Raw genomic sequence first — 25,645 nt, forward strand, 5'->3', positions numbered from 1 at the left:
TCGCAAAGAAAGTCCACAAGTAAGACTCATAGGAGTAATAAAACAAATGACTTCCCATGAAATCTTTTATGGACAAAAGCATTCTGCTGTCGCTGCAGCTGAATAAAATGCAGAAAAAAATGTTTTGTATGATGAAAATCAGCATGCGATTACAACAGTATATGGTTTATCTGTGTTCAAACCATTTCAGGAAGTGTCATATGATAACGTATATTTATATTGCAATGATAATCGACATCGCCTTTATCACTGTATAGAATACTATAATAAAACAACAATCAGTTCACAAAAGGAAGTTATTTTAAACACTCGATCGACACTGTAACGAAAGTTTGGAATAAAAATATGTAGTTATTCTCAAATTGTCTTTGACACTGCACTGTAAAAAAAAAAAAATTGAGAACTAAATTTAAAATTTAAGGCAACCAGCTTCAGCAGATTTTTGAGATTCAAAAATCTCCTACAAAAACAAGTTGAGAAGTTTCTCTACTTTTTATTTTTTACAGTGTGTGCTAAACCAAAAACGGCTAGCATTTTAGTCGCTTCTGCTTGGTGTGATTCATTAGTCAAAAAAAACAAAAAGGTTAATTTGACATAGTATGATTTTTTTATTATTATTTTTAAAGATTTCTATAGATATCACGATATATCGTTATCGTGAATTTTTGAGGCCATGATAAAATAATGTAGCAAAAAATCTGATATTGGGACAGCCCTACCTTTGTGCTCAACAGAAGAAAGAAACTCATACAGTTTTGGAACAACATGAGGGACAGTAAATGACGACAAGTTTCTTTTTTGAGAGAACTATCCCTTTAAATTAGTTTACCTTAACATTTGACAATTGTTTCAGTATAAGTGGTGTAAAATTGCTAAATGAAAAGATATTAGCAGAGGGAACCAGCAAACTTACCTGTTTGTGCATCTCTATGTTGAGGCCGTAGGACATTTCGTAGTACTGAAAAAAGAAAAGGATATCATTAATCTGACAAATACTAGGAGGAGTATTTGAGTTGGCCGTTTTAATGTTAATTAGTATCATTATCCATCCATCCATCCAATCATTGGAAGTCAAGTTACTCTGCAGAGGTGCGTAGTGTTGTCATCTTCGGTAACAGTCGTACTGAAATTTTAAAAACATCCATTTCCCTCTAACATTTGAACACTGTTGAGCCGATTCTTTAACACCTCTTGACTGGCCATTGTGTGATATTTCCTAAGATATATTCTGTTTTCTGCAAAACAGAAAAGTTCAAGTTCTTTAAAGTATGTTCATTTATGCACTCAATACTTGGTCGGGGCTCCTTTAGCACAAACTCCAGCATCAGTGAGGTGTGGCATGGAAGCGATCGGCCTGTGGCTCTGCTGAGGCACTATTGAGCCTTCAGCTTGTCTGGATTGTTTTGATTGACTGTTTCTCATCTTTCTCTTGAAAATATCCCATAGATCCCATATGGGGTTCAGGTCAAGCATGTTGGCTGGCCAATCAAGCACAGTAATATCATGGTCAGCAAAGCACTTGGAAGTGGTTTTGGCACTGTGGGCAGGTGCTAAAGTACCTACTGGAAAAGGAAAGTAGCATCTCCATAAAGCTTGTCAGCAGATGGAAGCATAAAGTGCTCCAAAATCTCCTGGTAGACGGCTGCATTGACTTTGGACTTGATAAAACACAATGGACAAACACCAGCACCACAAATCATCACTGACTTCGGAAACGTCACACTGGACTTTAAGCAGCTTGGAATCTGTGCCTCTCCAGTCGTCCTCCAGACCTTGATTTCCAAATGAAAAGCAAAATTTACTTTTATCTGAAAAGAGGACTTTGGACCACTGAGCAACAGTCCAGTTCTTAGCGCAGGTAAGACACTTCTGACGTTGTCTCTGGTTCAGAAGTGGCTTGGTAGCCCTTTTCCTGAAGACGTCTGAGCGTGGTGACTCATGATGCACTGACTCCAGCTTCAGTCCACTCCTCGTGAAGCTCTCCCAAGTGTTGGAATCGGCTTTGCTTGATAGTATTCTCAAGCTTGCGGTCATCTTGTGCACATTTTCCTACCCAATTTCTTCCTTCCAGTCAACTTTAATATGCTTTGATACAGCACTCCTTGAACAGCCACCCCTTTCAGTAATGACCATTGGACCATTGCCAAGTCAGCAGTCTTTCCCATTATTGTGATTTCAAAGAATAAGAGATACCCAGAATTTATACTGTAGGGATGGCCATTAATTGAAACTCAAATGTAAATATTCTAATATTTTGAGATACTGATTTTTGACTTCAGTGAGCTCTAATCATCAACATTAAAACAAAAAAACTTTTGAAGTGTTTTACTTTACATGTAATGAATCTAAAATATATGAGTTTCACTTTTTGAAATAAGTTACAAGAAAAAATTTACTTTTTCACCATATTCTAATTTTCTGAGATGCACCTGTAAATCACACCATTAGAAAGGATAGACCTTGCCACAAATGGCAGAAATTAGCTTAGAGCGGATTCAAAAAATTACATTCATCCTAATCCCATATGTGATTATTTTTAAGAGTCTTTTATTAAAATGTAGTCCACATGAAGAACAGACCACAGCTCAAGACCACATTTACTGATAATATTCACCTTTACCAAATTATGGAAGCCCGTTTCTGCCACTGAATAAAAAATTAAAAAGGTAAATTGCGACTTTTTTTCTCAGAATTGTGAGAAACTCACAATTCTGAGAACATATCAGTCTTTCTCCCCCTCAAAACTGGAATTTAACTCACAACTGCGAGTTTATAAAAAGTCAGAATTGCGAGTTCTCTTGCAATTGTGACTTTATAAATCGTAATTCTGACTTCATAACTCGCAATTGTGAGTTTATATCTCACAATTCTGAGAAAAAAAATTTTTTTTTCTCAGAATTGTGAGATAAAAAGTCCCAATAATTTATTTTTTATTTTTTATTCAGTAGCGGAAACGGGCTTCCATACCAAATCTCACATCAAGTCTGAAAGTAAATACTGATAAATTTTGGTTTGTTCCTAAGACTTAAAGCAAGCAATGTGGTCTACTTCATCTTTTCATTGTTAAAATGACTCCTACTTGTCTGTTCCATGTCGGTAAATAAACAACATTCACTTTTTAGTAAATAATTCCTTTCAGCTAGCTGGATAAATTCTGTTATGGAGGAATCAAAAAAGGTGTAGTTGTATTAGATAGAAAGAATCAAGTAAAAAGGAAAGAAGAGGCAGATAGAAAAGGCTAAAAACAACAGAGACGGAGGGATAGAAAGACCCTGGCAATAAAAGAAGCCAGCCTGACAGCTGCCTGTTGTATTCACCAGCTCTGCCAAGAGCCCACGGTGTTGCTAGGCGACTCCCACACTAAAAAAAAATGAGCCAAGAAGAAAAAAAAAAAGCAGAGAAAGAAAACGGACAGAGAAAAGGGGTTAAGCCATCTGCCAAGAGCAAATGGCATGCCAGGCACACATAGCTGCCATATCTGTGGGCACTGAGGCACATGGCAGCAGCTCTGAAAACTCATTCTCTGTGATGGATGAGCTGCGTTTGAAGGACTTTTGATTGAGGGCTGAAGAAAGATGTCTGCTGTTTGGATGTGTCTTGCATCCGATTCCTGATGCAAAACTAAGTAGGTGTGTGTGTGTGTTTGTCTTACCATGACATAATGTCTCTGTATTTCTGTCTTCTCTGTGGCCAGCTTTTCACACTCCAACTTCAGACTGCAGAAGAAACAATAAATAGAGATATGTTTTGTTGGATTGGTTGAAAGAGCGATTCTGCTGGACTGTTTAGGTGTTCAGACATGCTGTATTGGGTTTTATTTCTTTCTTTTTTGAACCTAAGATAAGTGGATGTGAATGATTCAAAAGAGACTTTAATCATTTTATTATGTGGTCTATAAACACTATAAAATTCATGCTGCCTTTTTGGCGAACTGCAAAAATGTGATGCAAGAACAGACAAAGAAATATAAAAAATACAAAGACCTAGAGACAAACAGATATATAGACAGATAACAACAGATGTGACACAGATTGACAGATACACATAGCAAGTCTAACACAAGATGCAAAGAAAGCTCGACAGACAGAAACACAAGATAGAGATAAAAAAAATAGAAAGCCAAATAAATACAAAACAGACAGATATATAGAAAGGCAAGATAGATGTAAAGACAGACAGATAATGAAGACTAAATTAATGACAGAAAAAATTAATGACAGAAGGCCAGAAAGAGCCAGATAGATATTCGCTAGGCTATATGTAGACAAAAGATTTCCAAGACAGAAATAGAGACATACAGATAAACAGATGATATAAAAGACATACAGAAAGATAGGCAGGGACACAGATACATATATAGAAAGACAAATAAAAGACAAAATCGTAGAAAGACAGGAAACAGATAGAAAGTCAGCTAGAAAGACAGACAGAGACACAAACCAACATGTGCATAGACACATACAAGATATGAAAAAAACAACGGAGACAAAGACACAGAAAGTTAAAGACAGACGACGAAGTAAAAAGAGATACTCAAAGAAACAAAGAGATGCAAAGACATAGACCAAACAGACCAACAGCTAAATAGATGAAAATGAAGACAGACAAGAGGAGAAACAGATGGACAGACATTTATAAGATATACATAAGATATATAGACACAAAGTATCAAAATATAGATGTACATGATTGATAGACAGGCAGACATGAGACACAACAGATGTGATAAATAGCTGCACAAAGACGTAGATGTAAAGACAGACAGACAGACACCCCACACACCAACATTGAACCCACTACAATCAAACAGCACACGCTCTCTCGTCTCTTGGCTGTACTTCAGCTCTTCACACACACTGACTTGTTTGCAGGCGTCAGATTTATGCAAGCGTGCAGGAGGGCCTGAGAAAATTAGAATATGATTAATACCACAACATTACTGCGCCGCAACAGGTAATAACGGCACATCCGCTCTCCTTCACTGACTGCGCACAACCGTCGATAATTGACTCATTTATCACCACGAGTGAGGAAGAGCGCAGAGGATGATGGGCGTGGGATGATGGGGATGGGGGTGGGGGGTATGTGCGGGAAGTGAGAGAGGGAGCTGGGGAGGATTAAATTCATTCCCCTGCTAGAATTTATTACACTGGAATTGCCTCACTGCAAAAGTCACCCCGTCGCAGGATTTCCGAGAACTGACAAATCTATCGGTGTGCGTTTCGCTGAGACCGTCTCTGCTTATTTATTTATTTCCCATCTCACCTGAATGAGTTGGCCTCAATTATGCGATGCGGTGAAGAGATCGCTCCCTTGTGCAAAATCGTAGGGGAAGTTGGAGAAAACAGCATGACATCTCAGAATATTGTCAGGTTCATTGGATAAAGATGCTAGATCTGTTTTTGGGCTTATATTTACATAGGTTACGAGATATAAATACCATCATTTAAATTCTGCAGCGTCTCCCACTTGGAAAAAGGGTACAGGGAGTTCGGCGTGCCACGAGGCTGGAGTGGATTTAGAGAGGTAAATCAAGGCTAATGTGGAATTAAACTTCAAAAAGGTCAAATCTGTTAAACGCAGGCACGACACCTCGACACGTAATAAACAGCAGCAACTGGAAGGTTCTGCAAGTCCAAACAATCACTGAGCATTAGTTGTTCTACCCTTTACAACAATTTACTATGTTAAAAGGATAGTTTACCTAAAAATTTAAATTCTGTTATTAATTACTCACCCTCATGTCGTTCCAAACCTGTAAGACTTATCCATGCAGCTACCACGTTCAAGGCCCAAAAAGGTAGTCAGGACATAGTTAAAATAGTCCTTGTGACATCAGTGGTTCAACCTTAATATTATGAAGCTATGGAGAATACTTTTTGTGCGCAAAGAAAACAAAAATAATTACTTTCTTATGGTCGAACCACTGATGTGACATGGACTATTTTAATTATGTCCTTGCTACCCTTCTACGCCTTGAATGTGGTAGTTGTGTTACGGTCTATGCAGGGTCAGAAAGCTCGCGGATTTCAAAACAAATATCTTAATTTGTGTTCTGAAGATTCAAGCTCTTACAAGTTTGGAAGGACATGAGAGTGAGCGAGTAATGATAATTTTTTAATTTTGGGTGAACTAAAAAGTTCCCATTTTTAATTATAAGTAGTGTACTTTTTATAACTCAAGTCTCTTTCAGCATATATCATGGCGTTTGAACTTGTAATGGTTAAATGTGTTTAGGTGACAAAGTGCAAAAAAATAAAAAAAAAGTAAATACAGGTGTAATGCAAGTGCGAGAGGGTGCTATTAAAATTCTATAATATTTTGTCTAAATAAACACCAAAATCAATCCAAACTGACATGGAATTAAGGCACATAAAAAATGTACCTAAAGATTCCCACCCTTAATTACTAAACCTCAAAACCATACAATGAAAAAGGGAGATAAAGAAAAAATAAAAGAGATAGAGAAAGGTCTCGTTCTTTCCCTGACAGCTGATAAGATGATCATCTGAACGTGCAACAAATCTGCAGGCTGCATGCGCCACAGCAATCCTGCCAGCAAAGCACCATTACTTCAATATGTACACACGGGCTAACTGCACTTTTAATCATCTCGCACACCACAACAGAGTGAATTCATAACGACTCAAAGTGAAGCGCCTGAATGAGAAATCTGAGTGAAAAAGCAAATATTCAGTCTGACGGTGAGGACTATCAGTCCAATTAGAGAAAGTGAGGACACTTCCTCACAGATCTCATCTTCATTTGCCATGCCTGTGCCTCATTAGTAAAAGCCCTTGTGTCTTCTGTATTCTCGTAGTGCTTTTTCATCTCTCTGCTTAAAGCGCACGCACAAATAGTGATTAGTTAGTGAAATAGTCCAGTTCAGAGCTAAATTAAACCCCATTACTGCCAGCGAAAGGATTGATGAAGGTTTTGCCTTTGCATTTTCGGCACACGCAAACTCATACACTCTTTGAAGCCTGAAATGTGCTCTATGCCAGTGCATGAACAGATGCATTTCATGCATTCAGAAATGACAGATTTATAAAGCAACATAATTACATGTTGCATTCTCAATGGTCATTTTTCTTTAGGTCAACAAATGTCACAGCCGTAGATGCATGCTGAATCCTAGATCATGTCATTTTTTGTCTACTGAAAGTTTATCAGAAAGACGTTTCTTCAGCTGAACAATCGCCATGTTGTTAAACAAAAGTACAATCCACTGAACCCACTGTACTTCTCTTTACTCCTATCAGAAATTAAATACGGTTCTACACTGACTAGGTTCCAAGACTGCTGAACTGTTAATCAAGTTAAAAACAATGGCATGTAATGGTGTACTGTTTATAGCTAGCTACCTGAACAATCACACAATGCACACACAAGGTTTCCTAGCCATACGTTAAGGTGGCAAACCGTAATGCCATAAAACAAGGCCATGCCCACGTTATTCCACATGGTGGAAACTAAAGCATCACTGTTCATGCAAGTATACAGCAAACATCTCTGATGAAAAACTCTGTCAGACACGCAGCGACATTAAAGCACAATTGCAAACCAAACCACCCACCACAAACACATGCACTTAAATACACACGCGCTCGAAGGGGGAATGCCGGGCCACACACATACAGATGTATCCAGCAAAGCAGACCTAAAACCACAAACCCCAGACTGCATCATAAAGATGCCTAGAATCCACTAAAAAGTCCACTCTGTCTGGGCACAGAAGGTATCATGAGTATCAGCGCAATGCTGTTTGTGTGCGGGTGGCTGTCTGTGGGTTGGCTGTCTTTATGTCTAAGCCATTGCAAACCCAGAGGACACATTAGCAAGGTAGGTGAGCTGGTGTGTGTGAGCTTGTGTGTTGGGAAAAGGGCTGGGCAAAACAAGAACTACTGTAATGAGAACCTCCGGTCTAAAGCTCTCCTGTCTGCTGATTAGAGGCCTTCTACACAAAAAACACCCAAACCTAAACACACGATCACGAACACGCAGAGACATATGCAAAACATGTGCAGCGCTGCAAGCAACACAGCATGGTAGCACCGTATGGAGCAGCTCTCTTTGTAATGCATTTCCTGCCCAGTTCACATTTCCTGCCGGACCTTGTGCTGTAACCTGACCTCGGCCTAAGTGTGTTTCTCACATAGACCAGCGCCCACACACAAACACACCTCTCCCCAGCTCATCTTGCCAAATCTCTTTAGCTCTGACTCTTTCCTGTCCTTTAATCCAACACCAATCAGCCTCCAGACACAAATTACGAGAACTAAAATTAAAATCTAAGCCATGCCACATATAGCCAAGAGCTGTTTGTGCCTGTCTGCCGTGTCCCGTGTGTGCCTGCCACGTTCTACCTGGAGCGGGACCAGCTCCGTGGCAGGAGAATTCTTATGGGAAATGCCGCATCTGAACACCATGGGAAGGCCTCTGCTAATCTTGTTGTCTGACCTAAAGAAGATCTGCGATTTCAGGCTTCACATTGTGATGCCTCACGAAGTGCCACTCAGGGGCTAATTACAGTGTTATCAAGAAATTGAAGTCAAACTGTAAATAACCCATTGACTTGAACTCGCAATGTTTGACATTCAAATTATAATGCTGCTTTGTTGTGTCGGAAAGATGGTATTTACAGGATAAGCATACATTAGCAATACCGGCTATAATTATGAGTGGGGAAAATCTGGATTTTCTTCGAGCCCCTAAATTGAGTTGGAGAGCACATCAATTAGAACTTCATGGGAGAAGCTAAGTGGTATTGAGCATAATACTTGTCAATCTTGACTATAAGCCATAGTATTCAGACATTTTGTGCACCGCTGATGAAAGACGAATTATGAGGCATTAGGCTTGCACATCTAATCTACATTTCCCATCACTCTCTGTGGCAAAATGAGAATGAAACAAAAGCGTCAATTGCACACCTAATGCACATCTTCTGCTCTTTGTTTTTGTCGCTCTAGATGGGAAAAGGGAAATATAATGGAAAAGAATTAAAGTAATAAAGTGCCCACATTGTTCATTCAATTCAGACCAAAATCACATTGACAATTAATACTGATTAACAAGCATAACTTGCATACTGTACTGATTGGGGAAGTCGTGGCCTAATGGTTAGAGAGTCGGACTTGTAATCCAAAGGTTGTGCGTTCGAGTCTCCGGCCGGCAGGGATTGTAGGTGGGGGGAGTGAATGTCCAGCGCTCTATCCATCCTCAATACCACGACTGAGGTGCCCTTGAGCAAGGCACCGAACCCCCAACTGCTCCCCGGGCGCCGCAGCATAAAATGGCTGCCCACTGCTCCGGGTGTGTGTTCACGGTGTGTGTGTGTTCACTGCTGTGTGTGTGCACGTTGGATGGGTTAAATGCAGAGCACGAATTCCGAGTATGGGTCACCATACTTGGCTGAATGTCACTTCACATTGGATCTAACATTTTACTAAATGCAAATGCAGTTTATTAGGTCTTGAGCAAAGTATTAAACTTATGTTGAAATGCTGTAATAGTAAACACCCAACAAGAGAACTGGCTCCTGCTCTAAATTGATAACATCTGTGCAGGTGTTTGGTCCTCTGCATCAGGCTTAAGCCAGATTCATTAGATATCCAAGCAACAGCTAACTGCAAAAAGCAAGAGCAGATGAACAACCCTTAAAAACTGACTGGGAGATCAATAGAGGGCCGTATTATACATTACATTAATTTAGAAGGGTGTATAAAGTAACTGCTTCACTGTTGGCTTCTGGGAAAGAATTTAGAACAAATTCAACCATAACTATCCAGGCAGATATAAGTGTAAATTACTTGCCAGTAATAAGGAGGGGTGTACGAGTGTGCAGAAGGGGCATGGACTACCATACCGGAGAGGATGCCAGCACCTACCAGAAATCACACACTGGTCATGCCTGGTCTGGCCACATTCCTCAGCCTCAGAGTACACATCAAACACATACCCACAGAATCAAAGGTGCATGTGTGTGTTATGAGAATGTGGTGGGCCTTTCCCATTCAGAAGCTACAGCAAGGGACTTCTGTAGAATACTAACAAAATTCTATGCCCTACTTGTTAGAAATTCCAACCGGTGTTGAATAGAGGCATCCAACCCTGCTCCTGGAAGGCCACCTTTTAGCAATGACCTCCCTGGAAGTTTCTAATAATCCAGAAGACCGGTTCAGGTGCATTTAACAACTGTTAGAACTAAACTCTGCAAGAGAATGGCCCTCCAGGTGCAGAACTGGAAGGTCTGGAAGGTAGAAGGTTGATCTTGACATTTTAACCTTTTTTTATAGCCCAACAAGTTGCACTGCATCAGGAATTCTGCAAAGACGCCCTTCCATGGGTTGACTATAAACTATAGGTTTGGGAATAATGATTCTCGATAATACTGACATTAGACATCTTAGAGCTTAGCGTATATATGTATTAGAAAGGGGGTTGTACCTGTGATACTGTGTCTGCAGGAACTGGAATTCCTCCTTTATGCGGTCCAGGGTCTCGGAGTAAGTGAGTTTCAGAGGTTGGGTCGACCCCGATGCTGCAGCGGCTGCAGCTGCGGCTGCAGCAGCTGAAGCAGAAGACCCAGGGGGTGGTTGCAAAGGTGCCTATGGGGGAAAATAAAGGAGAGTTAGCATCTGAATTTTTTATTTTTTTTTAAATTGATGAAAATCCAACTGTCGGGCCTAACGCATGGACCTGGATCCGTTAATCATTTGAACACTTATAATGAAACTCGGCTTAAAACAGTGAATTATGTAATCTTCAAAACTAAGACGATTCATTCAGTGAGAACATGATTTGAGGAACTCAATTTTTCCACATTGCACAGAGGTCTGTGAGCATGATAGAGAGTGCTGTGCACATGGCAGAAATGAAGAACGCTGATGAAAGACAAGCTCCCCAGAACGAGAGAGAAAGCAATGAAAGAATGAGAGTGGATGGGGGTTGGGGTAGTTCCATGACATAGGCTCCATTGTAAATGGATAAAGCATTACAGACAGATGCGTGTCTATATCACATTGGTTGTGGGTGTGCTGAGGACGGGGGTTTGGGGTGACAACCATGCTCGCTGCTAGAATTAAGACTTTTGTTTAAAATTATGCATGGATTAGAAGGCGGCGCAAGAAAGAGGAGCCCATCAGGGTAGGACCCCACCAGGCTAACTGAATTCCACCAGCTCCAGCAATTAGGAACTTGGCCTCAGGGTAATGCAGACAGACAGGCAGACAAAAGCCTACGTGGTGTACAGTAGGGCCTGTCCATTCGCCTATCTGTCTTCAAGCACTTCTGTTGACGAAGGTCCTCGAGCTCACGACTGCACCTCACAGGGGTTTTCGCACTTCTCACGGGAAACTCTTCTTCTAATGAGCTAAAAGAGGGGACAACCGCCAAAAGGGACATGATTGATCAAATGTGAAAGTGCTTAAAGCCCCATTACTTCAATTAGCATGAAGCATTTGGTTTTGACGGTAGTCGCATTTACTGCTAAGCACTTGAGCGGCTAACCGTTGGCAAAGTGTCATAGGGTGTTATGAGCATGTGTGACCTGCATTAACACTGTAAAGGCCTTGACTTAGCCAAGAGTTACTTAGAAAATGAAAGACACAGTACATGGACAGTTTAAGCTTAAAGCTGGTCTTGGAGGGATGGGGACAGATGTAGCTGCAAATATCAAATGGGGGGTGGAGAGTGTCTGTGGGTGAAAGGGGTCACCCTATGTCGGAGCACCAGGATTGGAGTACTGGGGGGGGGGGGGGGGGGGGGTGGTTGGACCTAACTACACAGGGAGAATGGAGCCTCTTGGCCTTCGGCTCATGGGAGACACGGCGCATTGTTAGAGACTCTAACGAGCTCCTCTCTCCAGCCCTGTATTTCAATCTGCTGTTCAGGTCCCCGGGCTCTCACAGCTCTGGCCTAGCAGGGAGCACACACACACACTACAATTACTCCTCACAGGCCAAAGAAAAGAGTCTGGAGAACAAGAGGAGGAAGGCCATTTGACGGGGGAGGCGGGAGGAAGGGGGAATGACACTTGGCTCTATTCCCTTCTTCCTCTTTATCTCCTCTCTCTCTACCCCACCCAGCCTCTTACTCTGATATTCACCTCTTTTTATTGAATTTTGCGTACAGGTGCAAAGAGACTTCCGGAAGAAAGAAAAAAAGGAATGACAAAGAGAGCAGGGCTTCGCTGAAAGGCTGAGACCAAAGAGCGAGTCGTATGGAGCTTCTTGGAGACTCAATGTTCATTAATTAGACATTCAGGTTTCCGAAACCACAGAGTGTCACCACCTCTGAGAGGCCATTATTGTGGTTCTTTCTGTGTGTCCGGTCTCAATATGGCAGCCATTTTGATTCAGTGTTCTTATAACCTGCTTCTCAGGCCAAATCGGCTTGTAAATCCTCCATGCAACTTTCCTTGATGGCTGTCACAATTAATGGTCCACTTGACCTCGAAAGTTTCACAACAAGGGTTTAACCTGGCATGGAGCTGGCAGGGCATTGTGGGCCACTCTTGTCTTAGCGAGAGTCACAGACATAGTAATCTGCATTATAGCAAAACTCTGAAAACCCAAGTTGACTGAACTGATTAAAACTTATATTATGCCATGCATACGGGTCACAAAAGAAAAAAACAGCTTGAGGCAGTGATTACTTCAATCATGGCAAAATTCTCTCCTTTTTGGACAAGTGAAGAATCACAAAGAAGTTCTCACATGACCTCTAGTAAGGGACAGGTCATGACAAAGTTGGAGTCTGCTGGAAATTATAGCTTGAGCTGTCTAGATACTATGAAAAGCCCAGTCTATAAATTATAGGCATGTCCAAGTCCGTTTCTTTACCACACTCACAATGCGTCTTGGAAAAATGTGAGTGTGCATGCAATGTTTTCATTTCTTCTCCTCTAATTACATGTTTTGTTGCAACATAATGATCTCCCAAATCCCCATGACCACCCACTTACAAAGACACTAAACGAAGAAGAAGCTGCTAAACACTACTGCGCCTATGTCCACTGAGCTGTCCAAACCACAGCTTTTCGTTCTGTCAGAGGTCTGGCTGAGGGGCCTACAAGACTCCCACATGGCCTGCATCCGAGAATTGCTTCACAGCCTGTGAAATGCTGCGGCCGGCCAGAATGACCAACATCCCAAAACCTGTCAACACGGTGGCCTAACCTTTGATAAAGCTGTTTCTGTCTTCACACACAAATCTCTTGGTAAAAAACTGACCACGCGCTTGACGTTTCCATTCTCAGAGACTAACTACGGAGCCCAATTTGGGATTCTCCAAACTCTTCACGGAGTTCATTGTTTAAATTAGAACTGTGCCTTAAAAACAGTTGTATATTCTCTTTAGGTGTCTTTTCATGGGAGCATCACCAAGTGAAGCCTCTGAGAACCAGCAAGTCCGCTAATTATATCATGGTTTTTCTTAAAAAAAAATAAAGCTTTCACATAAACATCCACCCTAGGAAAAGGAGTGGAGAAAGACTGAGGCTCAGAATAATTGGAATGGACTTTCTGTATCCCTGAACCATTTGAAGAAGAACCTCTTTTTAGGTGTACACACAAATCCAAGGAACCAGGCGATGCTTTCCACAGCAACGTTTGAAGTTCCGGCATTGTATATGAAATCTTTCGACTACAGTGTCAACAACCGGCAGGCATTTGCATTTTAAAGAACCTCCCCGGGAATCTGACCTAGGCGCGGCCTTGTTTCATTGATTCCGTACTCTACGGCAGCATGGAGCTTTAAGGAATGCCCCAATAATCCCTTACTTAGACGGGGGGAGGGGATGTGGGGTGTAGTATGGTGCCAGGCACCTGTTTCATTAACATCACACATCTTTTCTCTAGCCTCTCCGCAAGCTTGTTATTCAAATTTCCCCGCTGTCAGCATACATTAGCGGCACCACGACGTTGGCTTGTCAGCTGTGGTAATTGCTCTAGGTGCTTCCTTTATGAGGTAACCTGCTGCCTGTTTGTTCTTTCGGTTTCAAGGAATTCCATGCTTTCTCCCAATGACTTTTGCAAACTGAGGGCGACTTGGCTGAGGGTGCCAAGGCATGTGCCATGGCCGGAATGGGCCATGCCCTGATTTCACTTGGATTCCTCTGGATACAGAAGGCTGGAGGAAATGGGAACAGCGTCAGGGAGGAATACTGAAAAATACCTTACATAGGAAAGATAGTGGTGCTCCTCTGCTGGAGACGTCTTAGCTGGAGCAGATCCCTTCAGAAGCCAGAATTAGGACCAATCAGCAGGTGTCAGTAGGCAATTTGTTGGAACTGCCCACTGTTTCAACCTGCCGATTAAGATTTTCCACTTGTATGACAATGTAAAAGTAGTCTTATGTAGCCTCATATGTAAACAATCCAGTTTTTTTGTTTGCATTACTCAAAAGCAATATAAATACAGGTGAAAATTATTTCCTCTCTTTTATCTGAATACAAAAACCTTATATAACCCCATGAAATATAGGTATGACTCTCTATTTGCCTAAAGTTAAACTGTGTACAACAACCACTTACTCTCCCATTCATTGTGTTAAAAGCACTTTGAAAGCAAAAAACGGATGGATGGACTGACTAATTAGCATGAAAATTATTGTCTTGGTTAAGAGGGGAAATGAAGAGAGATTTTTGACTGAAGCCATCCCTACATCAAACAAAAGGTTTTGTATTAAATTGCTTGTTTTAAACAAGATGATAATTTTTGGATGTATTAACCTTGTTCACACACTGAGGAATGAGTGGGTTGGTTCTGTCTGTTTCTCAACCTCTTTATTTAACGCATACGATCTTATTCCAATTTCATCAAGATATACTCACTCATAATTGACTAAATTAAATATCTGCGCCATAGTTAATCTCTTCAGGTTTTTTATATGGATACTTACAGGTTATATCTAAAAACGTAAAGCTATGATTTGGACTGAAGAAGATCTCTTATTAAGATGACGAAGCATAGCTGTATCACATCCCAACCACCTCTTCATGTTCAAGGTGAATGGAAAGAGGCCGTATTCAGAACTAGCTGGGTGCCCTGGAAAAACAGGTTGGACCAATCGATCATTTTAAACAGAAATAAGAATAGAACCGAGCAACCTGGTCACTGCAGAGCAACAACTAAAAGGGGTGGAAAACCAAAATACTTCACCTATGTACAGCACATCTCCTTCAGATCATGAAATTGCACACCCCAGTGGAATCTAATTTCCAATCCCTTAGGAAATGAATGTCAAAGCATTCTTAGGGAAGGTTGGGGGTGCTGGGGGAGGGGTGTATGGCGACTGTAGGGAAACCTCAGGACGGATTTTAACACATAGCTTGATTAAATCAGTCCAGTGTGTTCAATGATAACTGACATTTATTAAATAGCGGTTGACCGATATGTGTTTTTCAACAGCCAATAAGATAACCAGAGAGCAGGGTGACAAAAATCACGCCCGATATATCTGTAATAAAGGCTTACATTTAAATGACAGCAGTTAAGATATACACTAAAACCAAATATTGTTTCCCCAATATTTGCTATATAACACATTGTGCATTATATATTGACAGGACTTTTGAACTATTCTGACACATCTAATGCACATATTAATCGACCAAGCAATGCAATTATCGACCGATTAACTTCAAAAAGTACAAACACTGGCTGATATATTGGCCTAGTTGATGTACCACGAATACTTAAATCCCAACTATAGCTTCCTTTAGGACGCCTTATGCTAAAAACAACAAACTAAAATAGCATGAGGAAAAAATGCTAACTTGGAGCATAAAATAAAAAAAATAAAAATAAAAAAGCTGCATCAAAGGATGGTCGCATTGGAGGTTAATGCAGTACTGAAATCTGAAAAGTAATAAAACTTAAATGTATGAAAGGTGAAAGGAAGTGTGGCACTCTTGCAACTTATAGTACATCAGTGGTTAAAACAGCACAAATACAGAGATCTGCCTACAACATGAAATGGGGTACAATAACAGTCACATAAAGGGAAAGTAGTGTCCTTTAAGCACATTGATTAAATTTATCGCATTGGTTACCTCCTATTTAAAAGCACATTTTAGTGTGGCTTGATTTGATCTAATCATGCCCTGATGAGTAGCACTACTCGGCCAACTACAGTTTCACAATCCATGCGAGCGTTTAACCCAAATAATGAGACAAAGGGTACAAACAGACCTTGTTTTAGCCTATATATGAAACGTACAAAAGCGCATTGCGCATCAAGCAGACAGTCATTTTACGGAGTAGTAAGGCAACTTACCGAAGGTCGATTCTGGGGAAACATGGTGAATAACGGGTTCGTAGCGGTTTGAGGGTCTTCTGTTTCGGTGTAGCCTTAAATGTTGTTTCAGAAGAGTTTGCGCCTTTCTGACTCAGAAGAACATTTGGCCCTGTTTCGGCGGCGCCAGGCTCGGCTCGCGCATTCCTCGCTCAAGACTCCCTTTGTTCTGCTTTATCGCGCGATATAAAATGCGCCCAGTGCGGTATCGAGTCCCTCGCTACGACGACGCACCTCCAAATATCAGAATGCACGCGTTCGGCCTTCAGAGCTCCCCCGCCCTTGATGTGTTTTACTGATGAAAATAATAAAGAAACCAAGTGGATGGTCAGCTATCGTGCTCCCAAGACGCGACACTCAACGCAGCCGCAGCTTCTTTTGTCTCTCTCTCTCTCTCTCTCTCTCTCTCTCTCTCTCTCTCTCTCCTCATCCGCTCCTTCCTTTCGGATCCTCAGCTGTTTTTCAATGGGACATGCGAGTTATTTTCTTCAAGAGAAACGCATGCCCCCCCTGTGCAAAAAGAGAAGGGGTTTGGCTAGTGGTAACCAGAAGCAAAGAGTTAAATTCTCAAGTTGCACTCATTTCAGGTTGCGGTGGGAGTGGAAATCCATAAAACGCATGGATTGATCTGTTCAGTACTGTATTTGTTTATGTATGTGGGTCAGTGACAAATAAGAAAGCCTTCGGATAGTTAAAAGGAGATATCGTTTATATATTAGTTCGTGGCATGGAAATGTGGTTTTTGTGTTTGAGGATTTCATACATTTTTGAAAAACATTTATATCATTTTCTACAAATAGGTCTATTCTGATTTAATGACTCCACAAATGCTAAGCTGTGTGGCTATCAAGAAAAAGTACTGCAATACACAACCTAAACAATATCGAAATTAAGATTTCTTGTGGTTACCCCTTTTAAATTCATATTAAAGTCTGTGAAATATGTGATATTTTATGGCTTTTACACAGGTTTTCTTGTCACATGACAAAAAAATACCTACCTCAATCTTGTTTAATACCACACTAACCTAACAAAAGTTTTTCAAATATTAATAAAATTAGAGAGACTGCTTGTTTTGATGCTCCTTATGAAGAAATAGTCAACATTTAAACTTTATGCTGAGAGATTGTGTTTAATTTAGATGAACTTGGGACAGATACGCCACATAAAATTTTACTTTAAGCCATTTAAGAAAATGGCTTATTTGAAAATAAAATGTATACTGTTTTTAATGTATTTTTAGTAGAACAATTGTGACCCTGGACCACAAAAGCAGTCATAAGTAGCACAGGTATATTTGTAGCAATAGCCAAAAATACCTTGTATGGGTCAAAATGATAGTTTTTTCTTTTATGCCAAAAATCATTAGGATATTAAGTAAAGATCATGTTCCATTAAAATATTTAGAAAATTCCCTATACTGTAAATATATCCAAACTTTGATTAGTAATGCATTGCTAAGAACTTCATTTAGACAACTTTAAAAGTGATTTTCTCAATATTTAGATTTTTTTGCACCCTCAGATTCCAGTTTTTCAAATAGTTGTATCTCAGCCAAATATTGTCCTATCATAACAATCCATACATCAATGGAAAGCTTATTTATTCATCACATGCTTGTATAAATCTATAGTTCATGTATAATTCTCAATTTAAAAAAATTGACCCTTAGTACCGGTTTTGTGGTCCAGGGTCACAATTTAAAAAAATTCTAAGATTCAAAATAATAATAATAATAATTGTTTTAGTTACAATGATCAAAATTAATAGGTCTAATAAAATCTCATCTGCACGAAATGTTTAAAAATATATATTTTGTGATGTAGTTTAAATATATCACCCCGTCTCTGTCGGCTATTCACACGTTCCCTTCACATTGTCTAATTTTATGCACAGGATTTCGATTGAAAAATAAGGGTGCAGCTAACTGTACAATGATTGAATGAAATCTCCACGTGGGGTTTGACCCAGCCACAAACAACACTGGATGCTTTAGCCAATCAGCGCCGAGAGCGCCCCACGTGGGATGCGCTGACCGCTCGCTGATTGGCGCGCGTCACAATTATAGAACCCCAAATGTCAGTCAGGCGCTCAGAGTGAACAAGAAACCATTTAACCCTTTCGGTGCGCGCGGTGGAGACATTTGAATTAAAATTCCTTTTGTAATGTAAAGTAGTTTTTTTCTCTCTCTTCTCTTTTTTTTATTACTTTAAATCGCTTTGCATTGTTTCAGGGCACCCACAATGAAATCCCACGGCTAGTGGTTTAAAACGAGGGCCTATTTACTATGTAAATCACTTTTTGTTTAGGCCACCAGTCTCTCCATCTGTTTAGGAAATATCTTGATTTTGAAGATTCCTGAGATAGTCGGTCCAGCATTCATTTTTTGATCTTTGATCTCGAAGATGCACGAAACACAGCTTCACTATAAAGATAACATGCTCCAGGGGGCAATAAGAACCAGTGTGTGACCTAAATCAAATCTCTTGTGTGTGTGTGTGTGTGTGTGTGTGTGTGTGTTTTACTCTGGGTCAGGGGATACAGCTTAATAAGCGTACAAAGGCATTATTGCTAAGGAATATCTTGGACAAATTGTTCAGATTTGCTTTTTTGACAAAACAATATGAACGACAGTGATTCTCAAGCACCGCCGTGACATAATATAATATAATTTTAATTAATTTTGACAAATAATATAATACGTAAATTCTCTTTCGGTGTGCAAAAACGCAGGAGACATTTATTAGTATTCCAGTGGCGTGACCCCTTTAGCTGGGCTCATAATTAAAGAGGCAGATATTGAAAAAGCAATTTTCCCAATCTAGAAATCACTACCTGGCAGCAATGTGGCTAAAAAATAGAAAGAAGGGATGCGGAGGAGGAGAGAAAATAGAGAGAAGGAGTGTAGAGGGATCCGCTTAAAAGAGAGATACAGATTTAGAGGATGTATGGGGACTGGAAGGGGGAGGGTCATTATTGACATTTTTTTCCCCATGAATTTTAATACACAGAGCAGGTCTCCTGGCCACTGCGGTCCATATGTATTGGAAACAGTCATAAGCGAGCCACATATTAGAGTCATGCTGCAGGACGCCTGATATATGATGTGTGTGTGTGTGTGTGTGTGTGTTTGTGGGGAGACAGAAAAAGGAGTATTTTAAAGCTCGGAATTCACACAAGTTTTACAAGCAATGGTCAATATCTCTATATTTCAGATCAGACGAGAGGAGCTTTCCAATGAGCCAAGAAAACTGAACAAAAGACATTTTTATCCCCTACAATGTTTGACATTATTTATTCCACTGCCGTCTCTCTCGCAAGTAACAAACTTGATCAATGATCTTCCCCTGTAATTCACTTTCACATGCAGCCCACACAATATTGCACCAACACCGATATGAACATTTTGAAAGCTAAACAGAAAAGACCAACATGTTACTTGCTTCGTTACTAGGAAAATATGCTTTTAGCATTCAGAGCTGGCAGTAGGGTGAGTATTTATCACAAATCAATCATCAGTGTCTATGATAAACATGGGAAAAAAAATCAACTTAAAAATGCACATGCCTTTGCAAAATGTGCTCGTTGGATTTGTATGCTTTTGAAAAAAAATGTCAACATTTTGTTTTAATTTAATGAATCTAAAAATGTCATGTGGTGTAACCATCAAGTTAAACTGTGTGTGTGTGTGTGTGTGTGTGTGTGTGCAAATATTTTACTCATTGATTTAAATATCTTCGTCATTATTTGCTGTTATAGTTAGTAAAAAAAAAAAAAAAAAAAAAATTTATATTAAGTTTCTGGGGAGTTGCACCACGTGACATTTTACCACTTGAACTAACCTTGTCAAAAAAGTGAATTATCTGATATTTTAAGACACATCTTGACCTTGACAGTCACAAGGGTCTTCAAGGGTCCTCTTTATGACATTATTTCCTGTTTTATGTTTTATAATTCATTATATTTTAAAAGGCTTTTTCATCATGAATGGACAATTGAATCACCATGATGCTTCAGAAGACATTTAATTTATATATTTTTTATAATACATACATATATTAAATATATTTATTATAATTTTATAATTTTCTATTTTACAATATATTGTATATGAATACATAGATATTAAATGCATTTTTTTATCTATTTTGGAATGAATTAAAATAATAAAACAAATATTATAATCAGAAGCATGGCATTATCTTGCAATGAACACACCAAATATTAGCATTTCCGCACACTGAATTTCAGCACAAATGAATGAGATTTGTGTTTTTTTGTTTTTTTTTACTTATATATTCTTTTAACACAAACACGTAGCTTTTGGTTTCCCTTTCTCTGACATACAGTTTCCATGGTGGATATATCACACACTCAAATGCAAACATACCTACACACATATATCAAACTGACAGTGACGTTTTCACATTCTCCAATTACAGATCTATATTTAGAGCAGAAATTGTCACTTATTCAGTGGCAAAGAGATAATTTGTTTGCATTTGTGTTGGTACTTCGCTCTTGGTGTGACACTTGTAGTAGCCTACTTGACTACTGCTAATAATACACTTAATATCAATGATGCAAACTCCACTTTGGGAAAAACTCGACATTTAAAAGACTAAAGAAAGAAAAGGAGACGCAAGTAATCAGTCTGCCAGAACTGAGCACAGAAAAACTAATGGATGAATGGTAATGAGGGTCTGCGGGAGCCCTGTGGGTATGTTGCCTGGCCAGTATGGAGGTGACTGACAGCCAGACAAGGCTATGCTGTTGTTGAGATCCCCTCTACACACACACATACACACAAACACACACCCCTCACAGACAAGCCCCATGTCAGCACGGAGACAGCAGGCTGATTTATTGGATTCTCCTCCCCCGGGAACCCCCCTCCTATCCTCTAACTCTCCCCCATCCATCCATCCATCCATCCATCCATCCCTCCTCCTCTTTCCTGCTTTCCCCAGGGGGAAGAGAAGGGGTAATGACCCACATCAGCATCCACACACACACAGCCATTCAAGCACATTTTTACCCTTCACATGATATCGAACTTCAAAATTCCACCTCATTAATTATTCAAAGTATAATTAAAATGATTCATACCGACAAAAACGACGCTTCAACATGGAACCAACACAATGTATTTGTATATACAGAGATATGTCTCTATAATCATAGACGTGTATCAATTATGCCCTTGACTGCCTGTCAGTTCTTTCTTTATTCAAATAAATTCATATCCATTGTCATATTGAAAATAGAAAACCCTTTTTTTAATTGTTATATTATATTTCTGACATTTTAATGAGCCAACTGTGTGATGTCTTAATTACATTGGCCTACTGCAAGTAAAAATGCTGTGCTAAAATATTAAGGTTTTCATTTGTTTGTAATAATATATTGATTTTAAGAATTGTCATTGTCGCAAATATCCTAATTTGCCTTAATAAAGACTGCAATCGCTGTAATCATGATAATACATACCACATGTGTTACGAGCTCAGGCTGCCCCCTTCAGTTCAATCGCGGTATTGCAAAAGTGAGGGCGTCAGATTACTATTAAAATTCATAGAAGAGGCGTTATAGTGTGGTGAACGTGGGCGTGATTGCAATCCTCACATGTTGCTTTGTATCTTACACATAGATTTTCACGGTTGGTATGTCTTCATCTTGAGCACTTGGTACGATATGAGTTGATAACGTTAGCTTTAGCTCGCGGATTCTTTTGTTGTTGTTTTGGGCGATGTAGTTATTTTAACGTAGTTTAGTAACTTTAATAGTAAGGCAAACTGATACATTTAGTTGTAGTTGAATAAAAAATCAACATGCATTTTCATTCAAAGTTGGGAATCTCAGTAACATAGGGTGTAAGTATATTTTCTGTTGCGTAACTATATGTTATACATGAAGTATAAACAGGTTTTAAGCCATGTTTTATCTTCTATTACAGTATGAGTGGAGTACTGCTGCACGTGGTTCTATGGTGTAATGGTTAGCACTCTGGACTTTGAATCCAGCGATCCGAGTTCAAATCTCGGTAGAACCTGATTTTTTTCCCATCTCTTAAAATATCGTGAATAATGATATTCAGAAAACAAGTAGAGCGATAAGCAAACGATAAAGTCAGTAGAGCACGTGTATGGTTAATTACTAATTCGATAATTACTAGCATAGCCTGCTGTCAAATGTGTTTTTAAATAGTATTTTTTAACCAAATGTTTTGATTTTTGAAATCGTAAATGCAACTTGTTATTCCATAATAAATCTATAAATGATCGTATGCTACATTGTGGCTATGTAACTTATTTCAGCGAATGTACATATAATTATCATCTCAGGAATGAATACAGTTCAATTGTATTTGAAGTAAAAATATCTTGACGTTTTGATAGTCTGGCCGCAGAAACGTTTGAGGAATAACTCCTAAATAATACAGCAAAATAAAACTTCCACCAAAGTAGAGTTTTCAGGATTTAGTCATATGACAGTTAAGGGGTTATACTTTAAATGTCCAGGAGGAGTCAGTATATCACATATTACATATCACATAATTTTTTTTACTACTACTGTAATGTAGAGATCGTATATGATATAATTTATTATTATTATTAAAACATATTTGCAGTTTCTTTATTTATAAATCATTTAACCTTTCAGGACATACCCAGAGGTATTTTGTCAGATTTAATGTCTGGTATAGCTAAGAAACCCCTATGGCCTCTTGTTTTTCATATTCCCTCCACCATTAACTTTCTGGATCTTAAAATACTCAATTTGTCTCCTCTCTCCAGCCATAGTACTCATATTTTCCTATTTTACCCACTATCTGCAGCCCGCTTGGCAGGTTAACAGACCCTGTATTTTCCAGGCCTGAGCCACTGTAGTCCAGTCCAGATGTCTCCAGAGGATCCTCTGACCTCACCGGGAGCCAAACGTCCCCTTAGAGCTAGCCGGACGTCTGGCCTTCAGGCTCAGAGGTGCAATTTACACGACTGCAATTTGAAGGTATAAAATTCCAAATTTATTAACAGTAACATTAACATTTATTGACCTCCCCTACATCTTTAGATAGGAGTATCTGAATTAAAAGTCAGTGTGTTGTTCATGAAGTGTACAACCGTCCGATGTGTTTTACCTGTTATAATTCCTCACAGAGCCGCAGAGCAGCAGTGAGCGAGTATAAATATATAAGCCGATGGTGGGTATGGCCGGGAGCCAGGCATCACTGACCCCTGAGCTGAAAGAAGTGTAGCATTGTCTCTCTGGGCCTCCAGAGAGACAATGAAAAATGAACAGCAGCTCCTTTCTGGATTATTTACTTTTGCCAGGCTATATGCCACATATGACTCAGAATTACTACACCTTCCATTTTTCCTAAAAGGCGGCAGCATTTTTTGGCCATTAATTAACTCTATGGGAAATAAGTATAATAATTTTAGTATGTTTTTGTAGCAGTGTTTATAAGGAGAAAATAAGAAAACCTGACATTTTGAAGATGAACAATGACGTGATCAGTTATAAGATATATTACCAAAGGATACTGACATTTCAGAAACGTAAACAATTACAAAAAATAAATAATTAAACCCTCCAAAACACGCACTCGCCAATAATGATTTAAAGGGGTCATCGGATGCGACATGCACTTTTACAAGCTGTTAGAACTGAAATGTGTGTTGGCAGTGTGTGTACACAACCACCCTATAATGATAAAGATCCACCCAGAGCTTTTTTTTTTTTTTTTCTAAATCTCGTTAAATCTTTTCCCATTTCTCAAATCGAGCCGACGTCACACAGACCAAGGCCCTCCCACGATTGTTTGATTGACAGTAGCGTTACAGCACACACTGGGCTGGTGTTTTACCTTAGACCCGCCCTGAGTGAGCTGTCATCAGTCCGCCATTGTTTCACCGCCGGAGCAGATGTAAACAAGAATGGTTCCGATTAAGCGATTGAGGTGTTTTGTTGTTGGATGTATTAATGAATATAGCAGTCGTCATTTACTCCCGACATCTGAGCTGCTGAAGACGCAGTGGATTACATTTGTTTCTGAAGGAAATGCGCCCACCGATGCGTTTATGTTTGCAGGAATTATTTGTGATCCAGCGTCACCTATTGAAGAAGTGAGTATAAGGTTTTTTAATGAATCTTTGCAAATCACCTTTCCTAATAATGTTCTAATTAGCAAGTTTCACGACGAATGCGGCTAGAGTTTACCGTCTCTCAGAGAGCGGCTCGGAAGAGAGGGCGCGGGAGAGCAAAGCTCATTTGCATTTAAAGCAACATGCAATAAAACAGCTTGCTGTAGACAGAGCTGTTTTTGGCAGGGTAAAAACGGTGTTTTACACTACCATTGAGAAATTTTAACCAAGCTATGTTACAGACTTTTCATTAAGAGCTTGGGCATCCGATGACCCCCTTAACCCTCTTTTTCAGTTTAATAAATGCAGCACTATATATGTTTCTGATTGGTCAATTGCGGCATTCAATGGTCAGATATTTCCTAATGTTTGCATAGCAACGCTGTGTATCAGTCCGCTCATTGGTGGAGCAGACACCGGCGCTACTTTCATGTCTCCTCTAACAACATGAAATGGGAGGAGCTAATAATAACAGACTTGCGCTGTGTTTCTCCTGCAAACGTGACTGGCGCCATTACGTCTCAGTTATCAATTGTGGTGAAAACAACATCGATAATATACAAGTAAGTTTTTAAAATAATTTCAGAAGGCATATTGAGTGTAAAAATAAATGGCAGTAAATTCACAATTTTTTAGAAAACACTAAATCAGAGCCATTTTTCAAGGGCTCTGCACAAAACGACGTTAGCAAACACGAACGTCGTCAAATAAAACATAAACGTAGCCAATGTACTATCCACCTTTTTCTTGCGTTTTAAATTATGGGAAGCACTTCAGGTTTGGGAAAGTTCCACTCAAAAAGACTTTAACAAATAATTTCAAATCATTAGATTGCGCTACAAATAATCCTTATCCGTCATTTTGACTAAATGGGCTGTAAATGTTTTAATTAATTTTCTGTTTTCAGAAGTTATGAGAATAATATGGTATATTAATTTGACGTGATATACAACAATATCTATAGTTATTCAGTTAGTGCTTTTACACTTATACATTTACTTTTAATGATCGATGGTTGAAGGGTGAGCAAAATGATGTCACCTCATTGTACCCAGTTTTTGAAAATGCTTATTATTGCGTTCATAGAGTGAACCTTTTGCTGATTGTTTACAGTGGAAGTGGAAGTAACTCCCATAATTTGTACAAAGCATCATGGGGCATAGGAAATAGGTGGATAGGCTATAACATGAAATGCAGTT

The 25,645-nt window shown here is 39.4% G+C and overlaps 1 protein-coding gene across 1 annotated transcript in view; it reads right to left on the reverse strand.

The window, feature by feature from the left end:
* Nucleotides 1-16,669, reverse strand: part of LOC306874720 (transducin-like enhancer protein 1) — a 35,165-nt gene extending 18,496 nt beyond the window's left edge. Inside the window, exons 1-4 of the mRNA XM_079424934.1 lie at nt 16,282-16,669; nt 10,450-10,610; nt 3,653-3,716; nt 914-958 (exon numbers count right to left, since the gene is read on the reverse strand). Of these exons, the coding sequence (XP_079281060.1) occupies nt 914-958; nt 3,653-3,716; nt 10,450-10,610; nt 16,282-16,305 (294 nt within the window). The 5' untranslated portion in view covers nt 16,306-16,669. The remainder of the gene's footprint in view (nt 1-913; nt 959-3,652; nt 3,717-10,449; nt 10,611-16,281) is intronic.
* Between the last annotated feature and the right edge of the window lie 8,976 nt (nt 16,670-25,645).

This window comes from Barbus barbus (assembly GCF_936440315.1).
Source record: "Barbus barbus genome assembly, chromosome: 9".
In the NCBI taxonomy this organism is placed as follows: domain Eukaryota; kingdom Metazoa; phylum Chordata; class Actinopteri; order Cypriniformes; family Cyprinidae; genus Barbus; species Barbus barbus.